Source organism: Mirounga angustirostris, unplaced genomic scaffold (genome assembly GCF_029215605.1).
Source record: "Mirounga angustirostris isolate CCGP_5_RB_7025 unplaced genomic scaffold, mMirAng1.0.hap1 SCAF_5, whole genome shotgun sequence".
Taxonomy (NCBI): Eukaryota; Metazoa; Chordata; class Mammalia; order Carnivora; family Phocidae; genus Mirounga; species Mirounga angustirostris.
In genome coordinates, this window is record NW_026991713.1 from 141943388 (window position 1) to 141967066 (window position 23679).

Genomic DNA, 23679 nt, shown 5'->3' on the forward strand with positions numbered 1-23679 from the left:
CCTGGGTTCTAGAGAAATAAAGAAGATGGGAGCTGGACCTCCTGACTTGTGGGAAAACGGGTGCAAGGACTCGTTGGAGGGGTGGTTTAGGGGCTGGGACTGCTGGGTCCCAGGAGGGCTGGGAGAAGGTTTCCCGCCAACGCAAAGGAGGGGTGCCCATTTCCTTTGCAAAGAGGTCTGAGGGCTGCATGTGAGGCCTGGTGAGGCCACCATTGTTTTGCCACAGCACTGTGACGACAGCCTGGTGGACTTTGGAGATGCCTCAGTCTCCCCTTGGTGCCACCACCTGACCCCTCCAAATGCCAGGGTCACCCGGAGCCCCACCCACACCCATACTTAGCACACAGTCCCTGAGCCCCCCTTCTGCCAGGCAGGGGGCTGGACGCACCTGGGGATGAAGTGGTCAAGGCCTTCCTCCCAGGACGTTCGAAGCTCCACCCAGCAGCTGGGAGGGGGCATAGACCTATAAACCAGAAACGAACCCATAAAGCAATACAGCACAGGAGCTTGGCTCATGGACACTGGCATCAATGGCTTCAGGCCAAATCCCAGTTTGGCCATACGTTAGCTGGGCGTGCCTGGGTCATTTAGCTCATTAACCTCTGCAGCCCTCACTTTCCCTGTCAGTTGCTAGCTTAGAGGGTTGTGGGGCTTAAGGAAGGGTCAAGTCCTGCTGGTGGCCCTCAGCAGGGCCATAGCAAGGCTGCAGAGATGACTCACCACCCACGTTCCAGTGTATCTCCTCCTCACCGCCACCCTGTGAGGTCATACCATTCTCGGACCCAAAACCAGCTCAGGGACGCCCAGTGATCCGCCTGTGCCTGCAGTGGGAGGCCCCTCAGCCCAGTTTGCCTGGCACCCAGTCCCAGTCACTCTTTGGATGTTTGAATCAGCGCCCTGCCTCATCTGGACCCAGGAATTCTGGCCTCCAGCTGCCCAGCCCCTTCCCTGCCCCTCGGCTCCCCTCCCCCAGCCTCCTCGCTGATTCCAGGAGGAAAATGGATCAGAGGGGCAGAGTGGCCCCAGGGAGGCCCCAGGGAGGCTGGGACATAGCCAGCGAAGGGAGGGGAAGATCAGCCAGCCCTTACACGTGCTCCAGCCAGCCCTCCGACAAGCCCGCTGTCTGGAGCCTCCAGGCCCATGCTCACCCTAGAACTCTCTCCCCCACCTTCCCCAAAGCCTGTTGGGCTCCTGCTATGCCAAGTCTTGGCTCCAAGGTCTGCTCCCTGGGGAAGACTCCACAGACCTCACAGAGCCGTGGGCAGTCGATGCTGGCATCCAGAGGCCAGCAGATGCCCCCTGCCATAGAGGCAACCCCGTGGGAATGGCGCAGGTCCAGACCAAGGGGCCTGCAGGCTTTTACGACATAGACAAAGTCTATGAACAATAAGTAGTATTGTTGGGAGCACTTTAAACCTCTATATAAAATAGTTCACACTGAATGTGTTGTTCTGCAGCTTGCTTTTTCCTTTTAACCTGATGTTTCCAAGTTTCTTCCCATCTAAAAAAACCCACACAAAATAAAAAACTCAGCTTTATGGAAGTAGGTATTTGTTTCTTAAGTCTGCTGTAATCAATTACTACAAACTGGGTGGTTTAAGCAACAACGATTTATTGTCTCATAGTTCCAGAGGCCAAAAGTCCAAAATCAAAGTGGGGGCAGGGTTGGTTCCTTTTAGAGGCTCTGAGGATGAATTCTATTCTGTGCCTCTCTCCTAGCATCCGGTGGCTGCCAGAGACCCTGGATGTTCCTTCGCTAGGAAGAGTACCTCTCCAACCTCTGCCTGCCTCTTCACATGGCCTCCCCCTCTGGGTCTTCTCTGTGACCCTGGGTCTCAGATCTCTCTCTACTTTCTCTTATAAGGACACTATTCATTGATGTAGAGCCCATCCTAAGTCCAGGATGGTCTCATTGTGAGATCTTTAACTTACAACTGCAAAAATTCTATTTCCAAATAACAGCACATTCTCAGGGACTGGAAATTGGGACTCGGACATCTGTTTTTTGGAGACACAATTCAACCCACTACAAGGAATAATAATTTATTTATTTATATATATTTTTTTGGAGAGAGAGAGCGTGCGAGCAGGGGAGGGAGGGGCAGCAGGATAGGGAGAGAGAGAATCCCAAGCAGATTCCCCCCTGAGCACTGAGCACGGAGCCCGACACCGGGCTCAGTCTCACGATCCTGAGATCATGACCTGGGCCGAAATCAAGAGTGGGACACTCGGGCACCTGGGTGGCTTAGTTGTTAAGCATCTGCCTTCAGCTCAGGTCATGATCCCAGGGTCCTGGGATTGAGCCCCGCATCGGGCTCCCTGCTCGGCGGGAAGCCTGCCTCTCGCTCTCCCACTCCCCCTGCTTGTGTTCCTGCTTTCGCTATCTCTGTCTGTGACAAATAAATAAATAAAATCTTAAAAAAAAAAAAAAAGAAGAGTGGGACATTCAACTGACTGAGCCACCCAGGTGCCCCAGGAATAATTTTTATATAATAAAACTCACCAAGTTTAGTGTTTCATTTGATGAGTTTTTAACAAATATATGTGGTGGTGTAACTCCTCCCACAATCATGGTAGAGAGCACTTTCTTCATCCCCAGAGTGCCCCAAGCCCCTTTGCTCTCTCAGGCTCTCTCCCGTATCTTGTCCCCAGCGACCACTGATCCGCTTTCTGTCACTATCATTTAGTCTTTTCCAGAATGCTCTCTAAATGGAATAATGTATGGTGTGTGGTCTTTTGCGCCTGGCTTCTTTGACTTAGCATAATGCTTCTGAGATCCATCCATGTTCTATGTATCAGTGGAATCAATCATTTTGAAAAATTTCAAACCTCAAGAAAAGTTGCAGGAATAATATAATGAATACCCTCCATGTAGGCTCACGATTGTGAACATTTTGCCACATATGCTTTATCTCTCTCTTACACAGCACATACCCGCACACATTTTGCTAAACCATTGACTACCTCAGCTGGCATCTCCTGAGGGCACAGATATTCTACGTAATCATGTACCATTATCACATGTGACAAACTGAACAGTGATAAAAAAGATACAATAACCTTACCCAGTATACAGCCCATGTTCTAATGTTCCCGGTAATGCCCTTTTTAGACGATGTTTTCTTTGATCCAGGATGAAATCAAGGACCACATTTAGCTGTCATTTCTCTCAAGTCTCCTTTAATCTAAAATAGTCCATTGGGGCTCCTGGGTGGCTCAGTTGGTTAAGCGCCCAACTCTTGATTTTGGCTCAGGTCGCGAGCTCAGGATCATGAGATAGAGCCCTCCCTCCCCCTGTTGTGGGCTCTGCACTCAGGGGGAGTCTGCTTCTCTCCCTCTCCCTCTGCCCCTTCCCCTGCTCGTGTTCTTGCTCTCTCTCTCAAATAAATAAATAAACCTTTTAAAAAATAAAATAAGATAGTCCGCTTGTTGGGGCACCTGGCTAGCTCAGTTTATAGAGTATGCAACTCTTGATCTTATAGTCATGGGTTCAAGCCTATGTTGGGTGTAGAGCCTACTTACAAAAAATAGTAAAAATAGTCTGCTTGTCTTTTTATGTGTCTTTCAGGACATTGATTTTTCTTTTTTAAGGACTCTGTGGGGCGCCTAGCTGGCTCAGTCAGTGGAGCGTATGACTCTTGATCTTGGGGTTGTGAGTTTGAGCCCCATGTTGGATATAGAGATTACTTAAAAATGAAAACATCTTTTAAAAAAAGGACTCCAGGCAGCTGTTTTCCAGAATGTTTCTGAGATTTATCCCTAAAGATGCACCTGGATGTAGTTTGTTAATAGCTGTATGGTTTTTCATCCAATGTTTATGCCCCGATTTATTTCTCAACTCTTCTATCAGTGAAGGACTTCATCTTTTGGCACTTTTTCAGTGTTATAAACAACATTCTAATGCACATCGTTGTACACAGACCTCCATGGACACGTGGGTGGGAGTCTAATGCTGTTATCCATCTAGAAGAGTGAATCAGTGGGGGGAGGTGTTCCGTTGTTCTCCTGCTGCTGCATAATGACCATTCCACACTTAGAAGACTTCAAGCAATTATCTGGTTTTCTATTTCACAGTTTTGAGGGTGGGCTGGGTTCTGCTGCAGATTCTTGCTGCTGGGCTCTCGTGCAATTGCACGTAAATAGTGGCTGGGGCTGGGGTCATCAGAAGTCTTCTTGGTTCCCACATCCGAAGCCCAGGCTGGATGGCTGGGTCACTGGATCAACTGGGGCCAGTCGGCATTTCCCTCCCCACATGGCCCTTGCCTGTGGCCTGCGTGGATGTCCTCATGGTATGGCTATCCCAGACATGGCAGCTGCTTGCCCCAGCACAAGGGTTCAAGGGGCCTGGGTAGAAGCTGCAAGGCTTCTCAAGACTCAGCCTTGGAGGTTGAGAACCTCAACCCCGAGGACCATCGTTTCTATGGCATTCTACTGATCAAGCCGCTGGGGCCAGCCCAGGCTCCAGGGGAGAGGATTTGATTCCACCTTTCAATGGGAGGAGTAACAAAGAATTTGCCGCCATCTTTTATCCACCACGGAGATTATGCTCTTTAGCTTTATTAAATATGGCCAAACTGGTTTGCAAAGTGTAGGTATTAATTTACACTCTGTAATAAAGAGTCTGACTCCATTTTTGATGTTTGATAGTTGACAGCCTTAAAGCCACATGCCTCCCTCTTCCCCTTGTGCTCCACATCTGGGCAAGCCAATAAGAAGGCCCTGGTGTTCTCTCTCTGGCACTGGATTGGAAATTTAAATCAGGGAACCCCTGGCCAGTGTGGAGGGGCCCTCAGCCCAGGCCCCCCCCCCCCACCAGCCATAATGAGAGCACTTCCTTGCTCTCTCAAGCCATTTCAGATCTGCTTGGGGGCTGGCCATGCTCCCCATAGAAAGCCTCATTATGTCAGTAATCAATCTTGTCATAGTCTCTTGGTGTGAGTGGCCTCATCAGTCTTCACATATGAACCAAATTTTGTGTGAAGATTTGATCCCATAGTGGGGCAACCACGAAATACACTCCTGACAACAGCACATGAGTTTCACCTGCCTCACATCTGGCTACAACTTGGCATCATCAGACTTTTAGATTTCTGCCAATCTGATGGTAAACATGGTGTGAAATAATAGGGAAAAAAATGTGTGTCTATATCTGTATATCTATATATCTATATATGCCCCCAGTTGCTGGCACAAAGTTCCTAAAACCCTTATAAATCAGGGTGCCAGGGACACAAGGTTTTCATTACAGTTGGTGTCGGGGAACTGGGATTTGCTAGAATGGCCCTGACTCACAGAAACATGGTTTGGGAAGAGAAAGGCAAAAAGGTGGGTGACAAGCAAGGAGCCTCTGATTCCTACACCCATGGTATGGAGCAGCACCTGTCCTGCACTCAGTCACTCCAGGTAAGAGTTACCAACTCCCTGAGAGCTGGTTCACTGGAGGCATACGGAAATTCAAACTAGTAAGGAAAAGGCAAAATATTTAATCCCTTGGTTATCTGTAAAAGTTAAAATGCAATTAAAAGAGAATGCTGGGTCTGACCTTGTTGCTGGACCAAGCTCGGTTTGGGTGCATCTAAGTTTCAGCCACTTGCCTAAAAGCCACTCTCCAAGGGAAAAGTTATCCAGTGACAACAAAAAGTACCTCTAAGACCTCTGCTCACCAAGGGGGTAATCAATGTAGGGGAAGGGCAAAACTAATAAGCCACTGAAACCAGGGGCCAGGGTGAAGGAATTGTTTCATTTCGTAGATTGCTATCATTAGCTTCCTGAGGAGCCCTTACTGACAGGATTGTGAGAGTGATTCACGTGGGGCCTGTCTTTGGTTGTGAATGCTGCAGAGTGGAAGAACATGTTTGGGTGAGTCAGGACCCACGGCTCCCTATTAAACTATCACAGATGGTTGCACATGATCCGGACACACGGGAGGGAACAGCCAGCCTGGCTGTTGGGATAAAAGCCACTGTAAGGACCATTTCCCCCAAGAAGGTGGGCCGTCTGTTTCCCCCTTATAAATGCCAAGTGGATCACCCCAGATGAAGCAGCATATGTGCTCTGTATGTAAGCCATGCATGTAAGCTCTATGTAAGTTTCATGATGGACATTCACCCTCTGAATATGCTTGTTTCTTAGGTCATGGTAAAGGCTGTGGTTAAGGGATGCCCTTTTGCATGGAAACCCCATATAATCTGCTGCAAAACCAAAGGGCAGTTTGGGAAATCTTACTGCATTTGCTGTCTCTGCTTCCTCTTGTGGGTCTTAGTAAAAATGAAAATGTGGGGCACCTGGCTGGCTCAGTCAATAACATATGAGCCTCTAGATCTTGGGGTTGTGAGTTTGAGCCCATGTTAGACATAGAGAATACATGAAATTAAAAAAAAATTTAATATTAGATTAATTAATGAGAAAATGAGGAGTCAGAAGAGAGAGTCAAGAGGCTGGTCTTAGCAGCGTGGAAAATTTAAACAGTTATTAAGGAATAAAGTGAACAAAGTGAATATTGATAGAAATGAAACAAAGAGGAGAAAGAGAGGGAAGAGTGGAGTGGCAGTACACATCCCAGCAGGGTGGAAATCTTTAGAAGGTTTCTTTTAAGTGGGGTGAATAAATGCTGAATTGACGGAATGAGAACAAAAGTTTTACTACAGCACCGTGGGTCTCAAATGAGTCTTCTCTATTGACCCTGGCTTGGAGAAATTGTAGAATCCAGGAGGTAGAGATCACAACCAGAAGCCTGACCAGCAATCATCTGGGGCAGTGGTTGGGCAGATCAGTCAGGTTATGGAGAACAACGGGGCCAGGTTCCCTTGGCTCAACACCTCCCTGGGGACCCAAATCGCTTTTTTTTTTTTTAAACTCTTTTCCAAAAAGTGTTACTGTGATATGAGGGACATACAATAAGCTGCACATATTCAAAGTGTACAGTCTGATACATTTTGATGCATATATACACTCCTAAAACCGTTCTCATTATCCTGGTATTCGGCACCCCCCACATTAACCTCGTGCCCTTTGCTTCCCCCAACCCTGCCCAGGCAAGCACTGATCTGCTTTTTAGCACCATTGACTAGTTCGCACTCACTAAATATGTGTGGGACCATGCAGTGTGATCTGTTTAACCAAATAGCCTGGCTATTTTTGTTTGTTTTCCGCATCAATCTTTTTTGTCACTCTGGTGGAAACACACAGATGTAAGCTTTACCATCTCAGATGTTCAGTGGTACTGACAACATTCACACTGTCGCGCACCATCAACCCCATTGCCCCCAGATCCCTCCTCAGCTTCTTAAACCCAGACTGTGTCCTTATTAAATACTGACTCCCCACACCCCGTCCCTTGGCCCCTGGCACCCACCATCTACTCTGTCCCTGTGGTTTTGATGACACTGAGTACCTCATAGAAGTAGAATCTTAAGACTGTTTGTCTGCCATTAGTTTTTTTTAGGTATAGTTCCGTTGATTTATTTTTTTCCCCTTTGAGTGGGCCATACTCTCCTGTTCCCTTGTATGCCTTTTTTTTTTTTTTTAAGATTTATTTGTTTATTTGAGAGTGGGGAAGGGGCAGAGGGTGAGGGAGAGCAGACTCCCCACTGTGCATGGAGCTCCATGCAGGGCTGGATCTCACAACACCGAGATCTTGACCTGAGCCAAAACCAGGAGTTGGATGCTTAACCCACTGAGCTGCCCAGGCGACCCTGCCTTTTTTTTTTTTTTTAAAGTAATCTCTACACCCATCGCCAGCCTTGAACTCATAACCTCAAGATCAAGAGTCACCTGCTGGGGCTCCTGATCTCAGGGCCTTGAGATCAAACCCTGCATGGAGCTCAGCACTCAGGAAGAGTCTGCTTGAGATTCTTTCTCTCCCTCTGCCCCTCCCACTGCGTGCTCAATAAATAAACAAACAAATAAATAAATAGCATCTTAAAAAAAAAAAGTCACCTGCTCCACCGACTGAGCCAGCCAGCCGGCCTGGTGATTATTTGGTGGCATACTAGACATTTGAGTATAATAATGCCCTAGCTCTGGACACCAGATTCTCCCACCCACTTTGTTCTTGTGCTTATTGATTGTTTTTGTTTTTGCAAAGGTCATGGGCGGTCTCTGTGCCTGGGAGCAGCCTGCAGGGTTCACTTACCGTCTTCCCAGGTCTTATCTGAGCCCTTCCTTGGACGCATGCAGTTGCTTTCTCATTCCTCCCATATGCACAATTGTTTTGTTTCATTGTGGTTTTGGGGGGTGGGGGTGGGGGCTGGTGTTTTCTTTAGCTGAGGTATAATGGACACAGAACACTGTGTAAGCTGAAGGTGTTGGTCTAACACGTTTATACACAGCGACGGGTACTACCGTGGTGCGGGTGAACACGCCAACATCATTATCATTTCTTCCACGTGGTGAGAACACCTAAGATCTCATCACCTGGCAATTTTGAAGTGTGTGATACGGGACTGTTGACTGTAATGCCTGTCCTGGATATTAAATCTCCAGGACTTACTTATCTACTAGTTTGTGCCCTTGAACCACATCTCCCCAGTTCCCCCCCAGCCCAGCCCCTGGTAACCACCATGCTACTCTATTCTCTGTCTCCATTATATGCAGTGGTTTTGAACGTTCTAGTTTTTAATGTCTGGCTCCTGAAAGCGGAAAAGGGAACAATGAATGGGGGATAAAGGCACCAGCCCTTCAAATCCCCTGGAAGTCACCTCAGCAGGAGAGACAGGGGCTTGTCACAGGGGGTGGGGGACAGCAGTGGCTGCCCACCTCTGTGCACCTCTGGGCTGAGATTCCTGATACTTGGAGGACAGGGTCCCTTTCGTCCACCCTAGTTCACCCTGCGAGCTACGTACCACGTGGCTGGCTGCCTGTGTGGGGCTGGGGGCCGGAGGCTGCTACTGTGGGAAGAGCTGAAATCGATGGCAATTTACCTTCTGGAGCCTCTGCTGGAAGTTGTAAGCCTTCTACCGGACTCCAGAGTTCTAATGTGGTTACTTTAGATTCTATTAGTGCAGTAGTTGTCCAGGTGGGGAGACAGTTCCCAGTGCTTCTTCCTCCACCATCTTCCCAGGATCTTCTCTGATCCAAGGCCTTTTGCATGAGTGATCCGGGGTGGATCCCACAAAACCTGTGGGTTTTGTCCTAATGGGTTAAGAGCCCTAGTGCTTTAAGTCCTAAATGGAGGTTAACAGTCAGGAATGTAAGGGTTGATGGAATTAAGGTAAAAGTACGAGAATTGGTATGTTGGAACAGGTGTTACATGAGGTGGTTGAGTCTCTCAAGCCAGACTGTACTTTGGGGATGGGGCTGTGCCTGACTGGGGAATGTTTCCTCTAACTGCTATTGTAAAGCAGAAGGTGGTGATCTGATCCCTGTAAGCTTCCAGAGCCAACGGAGTAGCGCAGGGAGGGGCCCAGTCTCTGTGCTCTGGCCCTTGTGTAGACGGTGTGAGCACCCCCCAGCGACGACCACTGGGACTTTGGACTAGAGAATATTCCGTTTGAGGGGTATGTACTACCTTGCTCCCCAACATAAACTGAAGTTACCCTGGTGAGGGAAGGACTTAAAATGATCCTGGCACCTGTTATACCCGTGTTGTCTTGGGTAATGTCAGAGAAACACTCTCATGGGGACGGCAGTGCCCAGAAGCGTGCCCTGATAAAATGAAAAATGGTTTATACAGGACCGTGCTGCCTGCGGAATGCAAAGAGACACCTCTGAGCACTGAGCCTCTTTCCCGGGGCTGGCTCTGGAACTGCATAAGATGCCGCTGGATTCTGTTGTCCCTTGGACAGTGACCCGTAAACAGCTCCCCCCTGACCAACAAAGAGCTGCTGGCTCTCTGTGGATGGCCGTTCTGAAGGGAACGGGCAACATCCTGTTCGGAAGGCCACCACTCTGATCAAAGAAGGTACAAACAAGTCAGTCCGGTGGGCTGAATTGCGAACTGTTTTTCCAGCTGTGAAGGAAGACTTGAACAGGGGTAAAAACCCTGATGTTTGGTTTCTACTGACTCGCAGGCAGGAGGACAGTGGCGACCCGGCCTACTACAGAGGTGCCCATATGAGGCTCTGTCCCGTGGAAATCACTGTGGGACTTTGCAGGGTGCATTAAAGAAAGTAGGGCATGTTGAAGCTGCTCAGAAGAACCCCCTTCCAGGTTTGGAAGGTGACTGGACGCAACAAGCAGATATCCCCATGTGCTCACCTAACATGTCCACAAAATGAGTGGACGTGGGGGCACCGATGGCCGAATCGACACATTCCTCTTGTGGCCTCAGGCGCGCAATGCCAGTAGGAGCTGTTTTGTCTGCCAGCCAAAGAGACAGGCTGCAGGTGGGTCCCTACAGGAAGAGACGCCGACTCTGGGCTGGGCTTTGCTGACTGAGCCACAGGTGGATGCAAATGCTCAGAGAGCCATAAAATAACGAGAACAGAGAAGAGGCCACAGCCAACCATTTCTTCAGACCAAGGACCACTGTTTACAGCCCGTAATGTCCAACAATGGGCAGAGAGAGATCCTCCTCAGAGACTAGTTTGGTAGAGCATTAGAAGAGGCGATGAAAACATTGGTTGTCTAAAACAGGAGGGGGTGTTTATAAAGTTTGGAAGGGCTGGCTTTCAGCCTTCACAGGTGTGTGCTCACACTCACCGTGAACACGAGTGGGGTAAAGGAGCATCCTCTCTGCTTTCCCGGTGGATCTGGGGAAGAAGGCGTGGGGAAGGTGCCAGGATCCCCACATCACCTCATCTGCTTTTTTCCCTACCTGATGCAGTGGTCATATGGCCAGTGTCTGACCCAGCGAGGGCTCCAGAACAAGAAACTACAATCGCATTTTAAACCTTGTGTCAGAATTCCTACGGGCCTGACGGGGCGGGATGTGCCATCACCCCATCTGACAGAATTGGTGTTAACAGTAAAAGCAGCCATATTGGCTGGTGGTAAACATAGCCCCCTAGTTCTGCAGCTGCACCCCTGTAACCTGACTTACCCTATGCGGACGGCAGTGGGCTGAGGGCAAGCACTTGCTAGATTGGTGCTCCTGCCCGCGATCTAGACCAGCACAGTGGCAGAACCCCACGTCCCGTCCAGAGGGGAGTTTGGGTGCAAATGGAGAAAAGGAAGAGTAGCAGTTACGGGGAAAGTAATGAATAAACGAGTTATGTCATAAGGGAAATCCAGTATTCCATGAATACCTCCAAAGAGGCTCAGAGCAAGAGATGAATGTTGTCATCTTAGCTCGATTGTACCGGACGTCCAAAAGGGTGAAGCCATACATGTACCAAGACCACTCCTGCTTTGCATCCTGACAAGATTGAGGAGAAGCCTGCAAACCCGAGTGGCCTCACCCTGAGAGACATTTTCATGCAATAGGATGATGGACTGGAATGATTACTAAGGACTGCGTGGGATACTAGTAATGTGCAGTACCTGAGGTGTATATCATTTTGCTGCAAGGGGTCCCGTGGCCAGAGACCAGGTGTATGTGTGTCTGTGTGTGTGTGTGAAATAATAGAAGAAAATACATATATTGGGCCTTAGCCCCTGGGTCCTGGCACAGAGCTCCTAAATCTCTTGTAATTTCCTAAGTGGTAAGAGCACTAGGAGCATCTTTTGTTCTAACATCTGCTCTTTGACCCCAGTTCCTGACACTGGGCTCCTAAATCCCTTGGAATTTCCTGGGTGATGGGAGTGTCTTTTGTTCTAATGAGGTGACTCTTGGTGAGCTCCTGGAGAGCTCCTGGAGAGCTCCTGGACAGAGGCTAAAAGACCAACCCGTGATTAGAAGCTTGGAATTTTCAGCCCCATCTTCCATCACCCGGGGAGGGGATAGGAACCAGAGACTGAGTTATTAGTTGATCATGCTCATGTGATGAGCCTCCATAGAACTCCCCAAAGTTTGGGGTTTGGAGAGCTTTGGGGTTGGTAACATCTCCATGCTGGAGGGTGGCACCCCCAACTCCACAGGAATAGGCGCCCCTGTTCTCAAGACCCTCCCGGACCTTACCTGATGTATCTCTTTATCTGGCTGTTTATCTGTATCCTTTGTTATATCTTTCACTGCATAATAAACTGGTAAACTTGTTTCTCCGAGTTCTGTGAGCTGTTCTAGCATATAATGGAATGAGGGGAGAGGGGCTCGCAGGAACCTCCAGTTTGTAGCCAAGCTGGGAAAAGTTGTGGGTAACCAAGGGACCTACTACTAGTGATTGGCACCTGAAGTGGGGGGCTGGGGAGAGGAGGGGCTGAGCCCTTACCCTGTGGGGTCTGTGGTACCTCCAGTGAGTGCCAGAATCTAACTGAGCTGCAGGACACTCACCTGGTGTCCCAAATAATGCTTTGATCTGGGGAAAACCCAACACCTCTCTGGTGTCAGAAGCCTCATGAGTGCGGTTTGAGAATAAAGGAGAAGCTGGGAAGGCGAAGTGCAGGTTTTTATCACACATGGGGTTTATCATGGACTGCACTGTGTTCTCACCCCACACTCCCCAACTGCTGTGTTGAAGTCCTAATCCCCAGGACCTCAGCCTGTGACTGCTTTTACAGGCAGGGCCTTTCCAGAGGCAGCGAAGGCAAAACGAGCCCGTGAGGGTGGCCTGACTGTGCCCTTACGGTTAGAGGAGATGTGGGTGCCCAGAGGCAGCAGGGGTGCCGGGCACAGAGGAAAGACCAGGTGAGGACGAGCCGGGGGCAGCCACCTGCAAACCCAGGGGAGGAATTGAAATGACAGGAAAAACCAAACTTGCCGGTACCTGGATCTTGGACTTCCAGCCTCCAGAAACAAACGTCTGTTGTTTCCGGCGCCCAGTCCGTGGTATTTTGTTAGCGCAGCTGGCTTGGACGCATACAGGATTTCAGTGTTTTAGTTTGTATCTCCAGCTCGCTAATCCTGCTCAGTATTTATTTTATCTAAAACGCAGGAGGCCCCATCGCTGCCCTGCTGCAGAGACAGAGCTGTTGGACTCGCACGCACCTCTCCCCTCGCCGGAAAGCCCCCCCACCTTCCTCCCGGTCCTTCTCCTGCCGCAAGGCCTCCTAGCACTGGGCTTCCCCGGCGGGGGTGAGGCGTGGCTCTACGGGTCCCCAAGTCTCTGCCGGATCCGCTCCGGCTCACCCCCCTCCTCCGTCCTGCGCATCCCGCCCCGGGCCGCTCCAGACTCTGCGCACCTGGCACCGGGTCCTACACGTCTAGCACCTGCGGGAGGGGGCGCGGTCTCGGGGCGGCCGGGACCCCCGCCTGCGGACGCAGAGACGCGCGCGGCCCACGGGGCTCGGGGAACGAAGGCGGGGAGCCCGGGCAGCGGCACCGCGCACACGGGGGCGCCAGCAGAGCCGGGCGGGGAGGCGGCCCCGGACCCCGCGGCGAAGGGAAGCGTCCCAGCCGCCGGCTGCCGGCCGCGGGGTCTCCCGGAAGGGCGGGGGGAGGGGCGCCCCGGAGCCTCCCCTCACCCGCCGGGCTGCGCGCAGTGGAGAAAGCAGAAACGAGCCGGGCCGCGGAGAGTCCCAGCGGAGCCGGGTTCTGGGAAGAGAAACTTGCGGGCGCGGCCGGGGCATCGGAGGCGGGGACACTCGGCAGGGGTTCCTCGCCGCCGCCCCCCCCCCCCCCCGGCGCCGCCCGCGCTCTCCGAAGCCGGCTCCCCCCTGCTCGCTGGGCGTCCGAAGGCTGGGCCATTGACCTCGCCCGGCCGCCACCGCTCAACGGCTGCGGCAGTCCTGCCCCGCCCGGAGGGAGGGACCGCCGCGCCCCCGGATCCTGCACCTCCGCCCCCTCCCGGGCCTTCTCAACCCTCCCGGGACCCGCAGCGACCCCGGCCCACCTGGGCCCTCCGCTGGACGTCTCCGGGTCCCCCGCGTGGTGCCTCCCAGGGTCCCGGACCCGCAGCGCGACGCCCGGTCCCCCCTCCCACCCCTCCTAGCTCGCGCAGGGTTCTCCGAGCCTCTCCGGGTCCCGGACCCCTGCCCCAGGTCCCCAGAGCGGCCCTGGGCAGGTCCCCTCGAGCCCCGCGGGCATGCTCAGGCTCCTGGCGCTGCTGTTCCCGCTGCTGCCGCCGCCCGCGCGCGCCCGGGAGCTCTCCGCGCAGGACGTGAGCCTGGGAGTGGTGAGTGCCGGGGTCTGGGGGCTCCTGGGATCTGCGGGGTGGGGTGGGGTTCGGACCAGGCTGGGAGCTGATTCAACTGTCCAAAGAGTGACTGGGGATGGGGTCTGGGGACCCAGATTCTTGGACCCATCAGGTTTGGGGCTTTGATTTGAAGATCTGTTGAGGGGTAGGGGTGGGGAGGTGGAGGACAGGACTCTTGGGTCCGGACACAACCCAGGGCTGGAGAGCCCGCACTTTGAGATGGACAGTAGGCAGTCACCGGGGCTGGGCCCCCTGGGCTCCGGATGCCTGGACGCCTGGCGAGAGGTGGGGCTTCCAGGATGGTGGTGGGAAGGGGGCGTCTCTCCCACTCATCCGCTTCCCCTGTTCCCTCCTATGGTCTAGGACTGGCTGACCCGCTATGGCTATCTGCCACCACCCCACCCTGCCCAAGCCCAGCTGCAGAGCCCTGAAAAGCTGAGGGATGCTATCAAGGTCATGCAGAGGTTTGCCGGACTGCCTGAGACAGGCCTCCTGGGTAGGTAGACCCCCCCCACACACCCCTCCCCAGCCTTGCCTCTGCACCCAGCCTGACCATTAGCCAGCAGTATCTAAACCTCAGCATGCACCTGAATCACAGGAGCTATGAAATGCTGGTCTTGGGGCCAAACCCATGAGATTCTCAGGCATTCCTTTTCCAATAAATATTTACTAAGAATCTCTTACGTGTAAGGCCATTTCAGGCTCTGCTGGTGCAGTGAGGAACAAAGCAGAAAAGGTCCCTGCTCTCATGGGACACGCACACAGATCGAGAACAAAAATGTGCAAGATAATTTCAGATAGTGATCTGTGTTTTGAAGAAAATAAAATGCTGGTCAGGGCAGATCCCTCTGAAAGGTGTCAGGGGGTGAGAGGAGCTCGAATGACACAAAGAACTCATAGGACACAAATAGAAGGAGCCAACCATGGGAAGATGTGGGAGAAGAGTGTCCCAGGGAAATGCAAAGGCCCTGTGGTAGGCACAAACTGGTGTGTCTGTAATGAGAGAAGGATTGAAAAGTTAAGCAAGAACCTAATTGCGAGTGGGTGGGGGGCGATGCTTGAAAGGTGGGTTTGATTACAAGCATGATAAACCACTGGAGTGTTTGAAGGAGGGAGACAATTGGATTGGATTTACAGTTCTAAGCTTCCTCTGCTTGCTGATGGAGAATGGAGGGTGGAAATGGAGACCAGGAAAGAGGCAGTTGAATCCAGGATGCATATTTTGGAGGTAGAGCTGAGAGGCTCATCTGTCGGGTAAAATGGGGAAGAAGAGAGAACTGGGGGGATGCTGGCTAGCTACAAGGAAGGTAGGACCTTTCTCTGTCCTGCCTACTGCCAAGTAGCGTCTAGCATCTGTATGTGCCCCATTACTCTTTGTCACCTCAACCAATGAGGTGAGGTTTGACCTTCATTTGAAGATGAGGGGACAGCTGGGAAGGGAGCTGAACTAGGAAAGGGGATTCCAGGCAGATCTAACCTGGGAGACCAGAGGCCCAGCCAGCCTGGGGGCTTTGGACTTTAGGACGTGGTGAGGACTAGGGACCTAGGGCATGAGGTATGGGCAAGCAACCTCCCAGGGGGCTCCGGCCTCAGAGAGAATTCTGCACTGCACCCCATGGCTCCTTTCTCCAGAGTCCCAGTGCCAGGGCTCAGGGAAGCAGGACCCCCAGATCCCAGAGCTGAGCATCACATGGAGGCAGGCAGTCCATCCAGGGCCCAGTGAAAAGGGTAACACTGCCCTGAAGAGCAGGGTCCTAATTTGATCTGAGCTGGCTACCTGACCTGGCTAGCCCGTGTTCAAATCCAAGCTGCGAGGCCTTCTTGGGCAAGTTGTTTAACGTCTCTGAGCCTCAGTGTGTCCGTGTAGAAGGTTAGCGGGTACCATGATTACAGCAGGGTGTCCTACTGCTGATCCCTTTCCCCCACACCCTCTCCCCCAGACCCAGTGACGATGGCCACTATGCAGAGGCCCCGCTGCTCCCTGCCCGACATGCTGGGGGTGGCGGAGCTGGTCAGGCGCCGCCGCCGGTACGCTCTGAGTGGCAGCACGTGGAGGAAGCGAACCCTGACGTGGAGGTAGGTCCTGGTGCGCACCCCACCCTGGCCTGCCTGCTGGGCCCCGTGTGGACCGGCTGCCTTCTGTCTCCCCAGGGTACGCTCCTTCCCGCAGAGCTCAGCACTGACCCAGGAGACGGTGCGGACCCTCATGCACCATGCCCTGGCCACCTGGGGCATTGAGTCAGGCCTCAAATTCCAGGAGCTGGTTTCTCAGGACCCAACAGAGCCTGACATCCTCATCGACTTTGCCCGGGCATACCACCAGGACAGTTACCCCTTCGACGGGCAGGGAGGTACCCTAGCCCATGCCTTCTTCCCCGGGGAACACCCCATCTCTGGGGACACTCACTTTGATGACGAGGAGACATGGACTTATGGGTCAAAAGGTACAATCTCCCTATTCTGAGAGGTCCTCTCCCCAGGTCTGTCTGTCCTTAAGAATTTGGTTTGAATCACATGTATCGATGGGGGCTGTATCAGTTGGGCTTCTCCAGAGAAACAGAACCAGTGGGTGCGTGTGTGCATGTGTGTGTGTGTGTGCAAAGTGATTTATTTAAGGAATTGGCTCACAGGATTGTGGAGGCTGGCAAACCCAAAATCTATAGGACGGGCCCACAGACTGGAAATTCAAGTGAGAGTTGATGCTGCAGTCCTGAGTCTGATATCTGCAGAGCAAGTGAGGTGGCTGGAAACCAGGCATGATTTCTATGTTGCAATCTTGAGGCAGAATTCCTTTCTCTCTGGGAAACCTCAGGTTTTGTTCTCCGGGCCTTCAACTGATTAGACAAGACCCACCCACCATGGGGCATGATCTGCTTTACTTACAGTCAACTGATTGTAGGTGTTAATTACGTCTACACAATAACCTACACAACAACATCTAGACTGGTGTTTGACTAAACAACTGGGCACCATAGTCTGACTAAGTTGACACAGAACATTACCCATCACTGAGGCCTCTCAGGCGTCCCGCTCCGAGCTGCGGACTAAAAGAGGTGAAAACAGCCCCTTGCAGCAGCTGAGTCAGAAGACTAACTGGCAGTTGCTACACATGGTGACACAACTTGGTGGAATCCTAGCAGAGGAAGTCCTCCAGCCTGTGGTGCTCAGAGGCTACCCAAAGCCTTTGACTGATGGGGCTTCCTAGAAGTGGTGACTTTATTCATCCCACATGTGTATGCTGAGGGCCAACTAGCACACCAGGTCCTGTTGCCCCGGGGCATGTAGGGCTGCGGGGAGGACGCAGAGAAAAGCACAAGCCTGTGAGCTAGCTGAGTCCAGGGTTGTCAGGGGTAGGAGCACAGGGGGCCATGGGGGGCTGGAAGGCCGAAATACGGTGCCGGGACAGAGAGTGTGTGTCTCATAACAAGAGGGCCTTGGAAGCACGGGGACAGAATGGGGAGGATGGGGGAAGGGAACGGGAACCGTGGAAGGTCTTGCATTCTGGAGGGTCCAGGAAAGGGATGGTGCTGGGCGATGTGGGTCAGAGGACAGTTGAGTCAGGGTGGGCAAGACTGGGATCTAACCGGATCCTGGGGGCAGAGGGGATGGGGAGGAAGGGTGATGGCTAGGTTTCTGACTCAGGGGCCCCTGGAGGAGGAAGAGCAGGCTCTCAGAGGGCAGAGGGGAGTTTAGGTTGGCTGCGTGTTTGCAGCGCTCATGGGCCGTTCAGTGTGGGCGGTGCATTCGTGGTCGAGTGTCTCACTCTAGAACTGGGGCTTCTCTCACTTAGGTCAGCTTCCCCGTAAGTAGAGATCAAGATGAAAGTTCTTGTGCAAGCAGTTTCTCAGGATATGTTGGTAGGGGAAAGGGAAACCAGAGCGAGCTGGGGAAAGAAGCTTAGTCAGGATGCGGTCTCAGCTGAGAGGAGCCTGACCCACACGGCTGGTCCTGCCTGGAGGCAAGGGGTCCAGCTCTTCTACTCCCTCAGCAATCTGCCGTTGACTGTGAGCCGCGGCAGGGAGGCTGGCCAGGAGGGAGCGCGGTTTTCTGGGGAAGGGGGCAGCCAGGGAATGAGCACACGGGCTCTGACTTGGGCGAGGTGCCCACAGCATCCACAGAAGTGAGCATTTGAGCACGCCAGCTTGCAGCGAAACTCCGGTCAGGGTTCCTCCACTTGCTACGCCATGCTCAGTTTCATCATCTGAGAAATGGGGATTATAATAGTACCTGCCAGCAGGTGGGCTTGTAATTCACCTACAGCGGTCGGCACAGGGCCCGCACGCAGGAGCACTCTGCTCACTGCAGAGTGGCCTGGTGGCACTCGGGGGGTGGTAAGATTCCAGGAGGAGAGTGTAGAACATGAAGGTCAAGCACAGAGCTGTGGAGAGCCCCACAGTTGAGGGGAGGGTAGAAGGAGAGGAGGAACCAAAGGAAATGGAGGAAGAACAGGCCCACAGGTGACCAGGAACAGGGTGACGAGGGGAACAGGGAGCAGTGGGCAGGGCAGCAAGCCAGGCCAGTAAGTTACAGGGGCCTGGATGTGATCATCTGAGGACAAAGTGACCTTAGTGCCTACAGACTTGGCGGGTGGGGAAGGAGTCCCGACCACAGTGAGGTTAGGCATGAGAGGGACCGAGGAAGAGAAGACTGAGTTTAGACCACTGACCACAGAACTTGCTAGGGAAGGAGAGGGGTGTGGATGGGGGCAGATAGGTACTGGGGTGGCTTAGGATGAGGGAATCTTGAGCACTTGGTGATGCTGGATGAGCCAACAGAAAGAAAGAGATGGGGGATGGATGAATGGATTCATACATGGATAGATGGACGGATGGATGGATGGATGGAAGGATGGGTGGATGGATAGACACATGGGTGCAGGGATGCAGGGATGGATGGAGGGGTGGGTGGGGCATTGTCCTTGTCCTTGAGGAGGTAAGGGAAGCAGGGTCCTTGCACAGGGCAGGGCAGGAGGCAGGAGGCGAGAATGGAGGAGACGGAGGTATCTGCCCAGGCACACAGGAAGTTACAGATTGCATCGGATGGTCTGTCTTGATGAAATAGGAAACACATTTGTCAGCATTTGTCACCTAAGAGTTGGGGGCCAGAGCTGGGGAGCAGCTTGAGGGGCTATGGGCCTGGAATTGAGGCTAGTGGAGAGCGCAAAGGAGCTGTCTGATGAGGTCCAGAGCAGAGCTGAGAGGAGGTGTTTAGGACCCCCGAAGACTGGCCACCAGGAATCTCATGGGCTGGGACTGGGGCTGCAGTTGTGTGTCTTCCCCCAGCTGCAGAGCGTGAGAAGGGTGCAAGGAAGGGTGTGGCCAAAGGAGAGGCAAAGCAGGGGGAGGAGGGGTGAGGGATGAAGGAGATCTACTTGATGTAGACACCCAGCTTCCTCCAGTTTCTCAGAAAAAGGCCTCAGGGCAATAAGAAAACGCACAGTCAACGACCAAATCCATCAACACGTACACAGTTTGACCAAGACCATCTGAAGTCGCTGCTGAAAGGCAGGACAATACGGCCAGAGTACTTGGCTATACTGTCATTTGACTTGACCTCCCTGTGCCTCAGTTTCCCACCTGTCAAATGAGGACAGAAGAAAGAGGTTTTGTGAGAGGAGAATGAGAGCAAGTACTTGCTACTCTTCTTAAGACTGACCCACGCATTTCTTTCTTCACTTTCATCCAGCAGACCTTAGGGGCTGAGAGAAATTTGCTTTTTGGATCACCAGGCTCCTTCCAGTAAACCCACTTTCAACAGTGCTGGCCCGAGTTAGAGATTTCCAGGCAGTAGATCAACATCTGTGGAAACTGTGCTTCCTTGGGCAGCTGCTCACCTCTCTGGCTGTCTTGCAGTCTTGCTCTCTTGGCCTCTCAGCGGCTGAAGTAGGAGCTAGCAGGTGGATCGATGAGGAGCTGGGACTTGGCCAGCAACTGGGAGTGTGAAGAGGCTCACTCCTGGCACCTGGGCTGGTCCCCAAGGAAGAGGCTGTGGTCAGAGAGGCTGGGAACGAGGCTGGCCTCCAGGGCCAGCAGACTGGTCTGAGTGTCTGCCCGAGGAGATGGATGAAGCTGCAGAGGCAGGGAGGCAGCCCAGGACCGGAGGGAGGCAGGGGAGGGGTGGAGGCTGTGGGAAGGGGGAGATGGGGGAGGGTGACAGAGGACTGAGGGGATGGGGGCACTGGCGGGGTGCACATGGGAGGAGGGGGAGCACCATGGGAGTGGGGTGAAGGTCTTGGGAACCGAGGCCAAGGAGACGGTGGGTGGGGAGTTCTGACCACAGACTGGAGCGGGACTGGGGCTTCCTTGAGAGAAATGCATGCACCCCCAGGTTCCTGCTTCCCCCCCCAGAGTGTTTCTGCATGCACAGCCTTCCTTGCTTGGGGGCCGGCGCTACATCCGAAAGGTCACCCCTTCGTCTGTCCAGACTGTCTCCTCCTACCCCTTCCCTTACCTCTTCTGTGGGTCTCTTCAGCCCGGTACCCAAGTTCCCAGAACTGCCAAACAAGGCTACTCAAAAAAATCTACCAAATAAGTGAATGCACACAAGAAGGACAGAATGGCTCACAGAAGGGTCTGGGTATAGCCACCTCTGGAGGGTCTCCTGGTTATTCCTGTCTGCCGGCGGGCCCCACTCCAGGGGCTTCCCGGCCACCTTCGTTCCTGGTGTGGGGGCAGGGCACAGCTCTAGCCCAATTTCCCTCCTTCCCCAGATGGTGAGGGGACTGACCTGTTTGCTGTGGCTGTCCATGAGTTTGGCCACGCCCTGGGCCTGGGCCACTCCTCAGCACCCAACTCAATTATGAGGCCCTTTTACCAGGGCCCCGTGGGCGACCCCCACAAGTACCGCTTGTCCCAGGATGACCGTGAAGGCCTGCAGCAGCTCTACGGTACAGGGCTGGGGAAGGGCGGTTTGCCCTGTGGGCTCTGCTGCAGCGGGGTCTGGGAACTCACGCCTCTCTGACTCTCTCTCCACAGGGAAGGTGCCCCAAACCCCACATGACAAGCCCACAAGGAAACCCCTGGCTCCTCCTCCCCCGCCCCCTGCCGTGCCCCCGGACAGGTGAGTCCCTCTCCAGCTGTATGACCTGGGGGCAAGTCCCTAACCTCAGTGTGGTCCTTGGTGAGATGGGCGCGGCGAGAGTCCCTTCCTCATAGGACTGTCCTAACAGTTACGCAAAGAGACCAGGAGCCTCAGCCCCTCTCTGCTCACCTCCCCTTTCCCTTGTAGCCCCTCTCTTCCCGTCCCTGACCGATGTGGTGGCAATTTTGACGCTGTCGCTAACATCCGGGGTGAAATCTTCTTCTTCAAAGGTGAGTCCCTCCAGCTCTCCCCTGACCCCATAGAGTTGGCTTCCTGCCCCCTTAGGATGACCCACCGCGCCTGTGGGGGTTCCCAGGATGCAGGACTTGGAGTGCTAAAAACACAAGGCAAAGCCTAGGAGAGCTGCTCACCCCAGAGCCACTGCACCCTTAAAACCCAGGCGGACTTGCTCCGCCAGCCGCGGGAGACAGAGCCAGCACTGTCTCCCAGCCACGCGCCCTGAGGGCGAAGGCCTCCTGCCATCTCCTGCCCCTCGGTCCGCCACAGGCCCCTGGTTCTGGCGCCTGCAGCCCTCGGGACAGCTGGTGTCCCCCCGGCCCGCCCGGCTCCACCGCTTCTGGGAGGGGCTGCCCGCCCAGGTCAAGGTCATCCAGGCCGCCTACGCCCGGCATCCGGACGGCCGCATCCTCCTCTTCAGCGGTGAGTGGGCGCCGGGGCGCGGCGGGGCCCGCGCGGGGGGCGCACCCGCTCACAGGCCGGCTCCCCCGCAGGCCCCCAGTTCTGGGTGTTCCAGGACCGGCAGCTGGAGGGCGCCCCGCGGCCGCTCACGGAGCTGGGGCTGCCGGCGGGAGAGGAGGCGGACGCCGTGTTCTCGTGGCCGCTGAACGGGAAGACCTACGTGATCCGGGGCCAGCGCTACTGGCGCTACGACGAGGCGGCGGCGCGCCCGGACCCCGGCTACCCCCGCGACCTGAGTCTCTGGGAAGGGGCGCCTCACGCCCCGGACGATGTCACCGTCAGCAACACAGGTGCGAGAGGCCGCGGGGACGGGCAGAGGGGCCATCCTGGGGGTGTCGGGGAGCCCGCGGGAGGGGCGGCCTGGGCCGGCCCCCGAAGTGTCTCCTCCCACCCCCGCAGGTGACACCTACTTCTTCAAGGGCGCCCACTACTGGCGCTTCCCCAAGGGCAGCGTCAAGGCCGAGCCCGAGGCCCCTCAACCCATGGGCCCCAAGTGGCTGGACTGCCCGGCCCCCAGCGCTGGCCCACGCGCCCCCAGGCCCCCCAAGGCGACCCTGGAACCTGGGACCTGCGATTGTTCGTGCGAGATCAATCACGCCTCAGGGCGGCCGTCGCTGTCCTTCCTGCTGTCCCTTCTGGCCGTGCTGGTGGGGGGCGTCGCCTCCCGTTAAGGGGGACGGGTCTCCCACGGCGGGTCTGGGTGTGTGTGTGTGTGTGTGTGAATGGGGGGGGGTGTCGTCCTGAGTCGCCGCGGAGGCACATCCTCTGTTCCCAGGGGCGGGACTCTGCGGGGACGCAGCTGGGAGCATGTGGGTGGAGCTAAGCCCTGGGGACCGGGGACAAATGGCTGGCGCGTAGACTGGACCAGTCCTGTGCTCAGCGTCGCCTCCCCCGCCTGCACCCGCGCCGTTGCGGTGGCGCGCTTCTACCGCAGGACGCTCCTTCTCTCGGAAGAGCTGGTGCTTCTTGAGCACACCAGCCGACTGCAGCGCTGCGCCCGCCTGGCAACAGCGGCTCCCAGTCGCGGCTCTGGGCTGGGCTGGCTTCAGAGGAATGGCATGACTGGGCAACTGAACCCCAGCCTCTATCTCCACCCGCTGCTCCGAGTTTCCCAGGACTGTCCCACCCTGTCCCGCTTCCAAGACGTCCTCACTGCCACAGGGATTGGGGGCCCCAGCCCCAGCCCCGAAACTACCCCTGAGCACCCGTGGGTGTGTCCCACGTCTTGGGTGACATCAGTGGCCACCCAGACGACCCTCCACAACCTAAGCCCCGTGGACCTACTTTCTGGTGCCACTCTGGCCCCAGTGCTGTGTCCGTTCAACAGAACACCTTCCTATCCCTACAAGTCCCCTCAGTGCTTCCACACTGGAGGGCCTGCCGCTTCCCTCAAGGAGAGCTCCTGGACTCTCCTCAGCTCCATGCGGTGGGAAGACCGTGGACTCAGCCATGGCTTCCTCAGCACCGCTGGGTGATGAGTGGGTGGGCCACCTCATTCACCCACCCCACCGCCCACTCCTCTCAGAATGCAGGATCTAAATCAGTGCCTTTGGAACTATACTTCTGGAATATTCCACATTAGAATCACCTAGGGAACTTAAAAATGCAGACCTCACGCCCTCACCCTGAATGCAAGAGTCTGCATCTGAGTAAGCTTGAGGGGTGGGCACGGGAGCTGGGACAGCAGCTGTCCCCCCCGCCTTCTGGTTTTCCTGTGTCTCTGCCATGTTCTTCCTCCTAGGGGCCAACCTCTTCATGTTCTTGGTAGAGTCAAGTTGATGTCCCTGGT

The 23679-nt window shown here is 54.4% G+C and overlaps 1 protein-coding gene across 1 annotated transcript; it reads left to right on the forward strand.

The window, feature by feature from the left end:
* Positions 1-13907: 13907 nt before the first annotated feature.
* Positions 13908-22698, forward strand: MMP25 (matrix metallopeptidase 25). The gene is made up of 10 exons (XM_045874834.3): positions 13908-14090; positions 14475-14607; positions 16052-16187; positions 16263-16555; positions 20821-20997; positions 21086-21170; positions 21339-21421; positions 21699-21851; positions 21923-22180; positions 22290-22698. Exons 1-10 carry the CDS (start codon positions 14001-14003, stop codon positions 22559-22561), a joined length of 1680 nt encoding a protein of 559 aa, XP_045730790.1. The 5' UTR covers positions 13908-14000; the 3' UTR covers positions 22562-22698.
* The last annotated feature ends 981 nt before the right edge of the window (positions 22699-23679 follow it).

Excerpts from the sequence above, each read along its gene's own strand:
- MMP25 (XM_045874834.3), top strand. The coding sequence starts at position 14,001 with ATGCTCAGGCTCCTGGCGCTGCTGTTCCCGCTGCTGCCGCCGCCCGCG. Across the intron at positions 14,091-14,474 it reads AGGACGTGAGCCTGGGAGTG|GACTGGCTGACCCGCTATGG; the intron begins GTGAGTGCCGGG and ends CCTATGGTCTAG. Across the intron at positions 21,852-21,922 it reads CCGCATCCTCCTCTTCAGCG|GCCCCCAGTTCTGGGTGTTC; the intron begins GTGAGTGGGCGC and ends GCTCCCCCGCAG.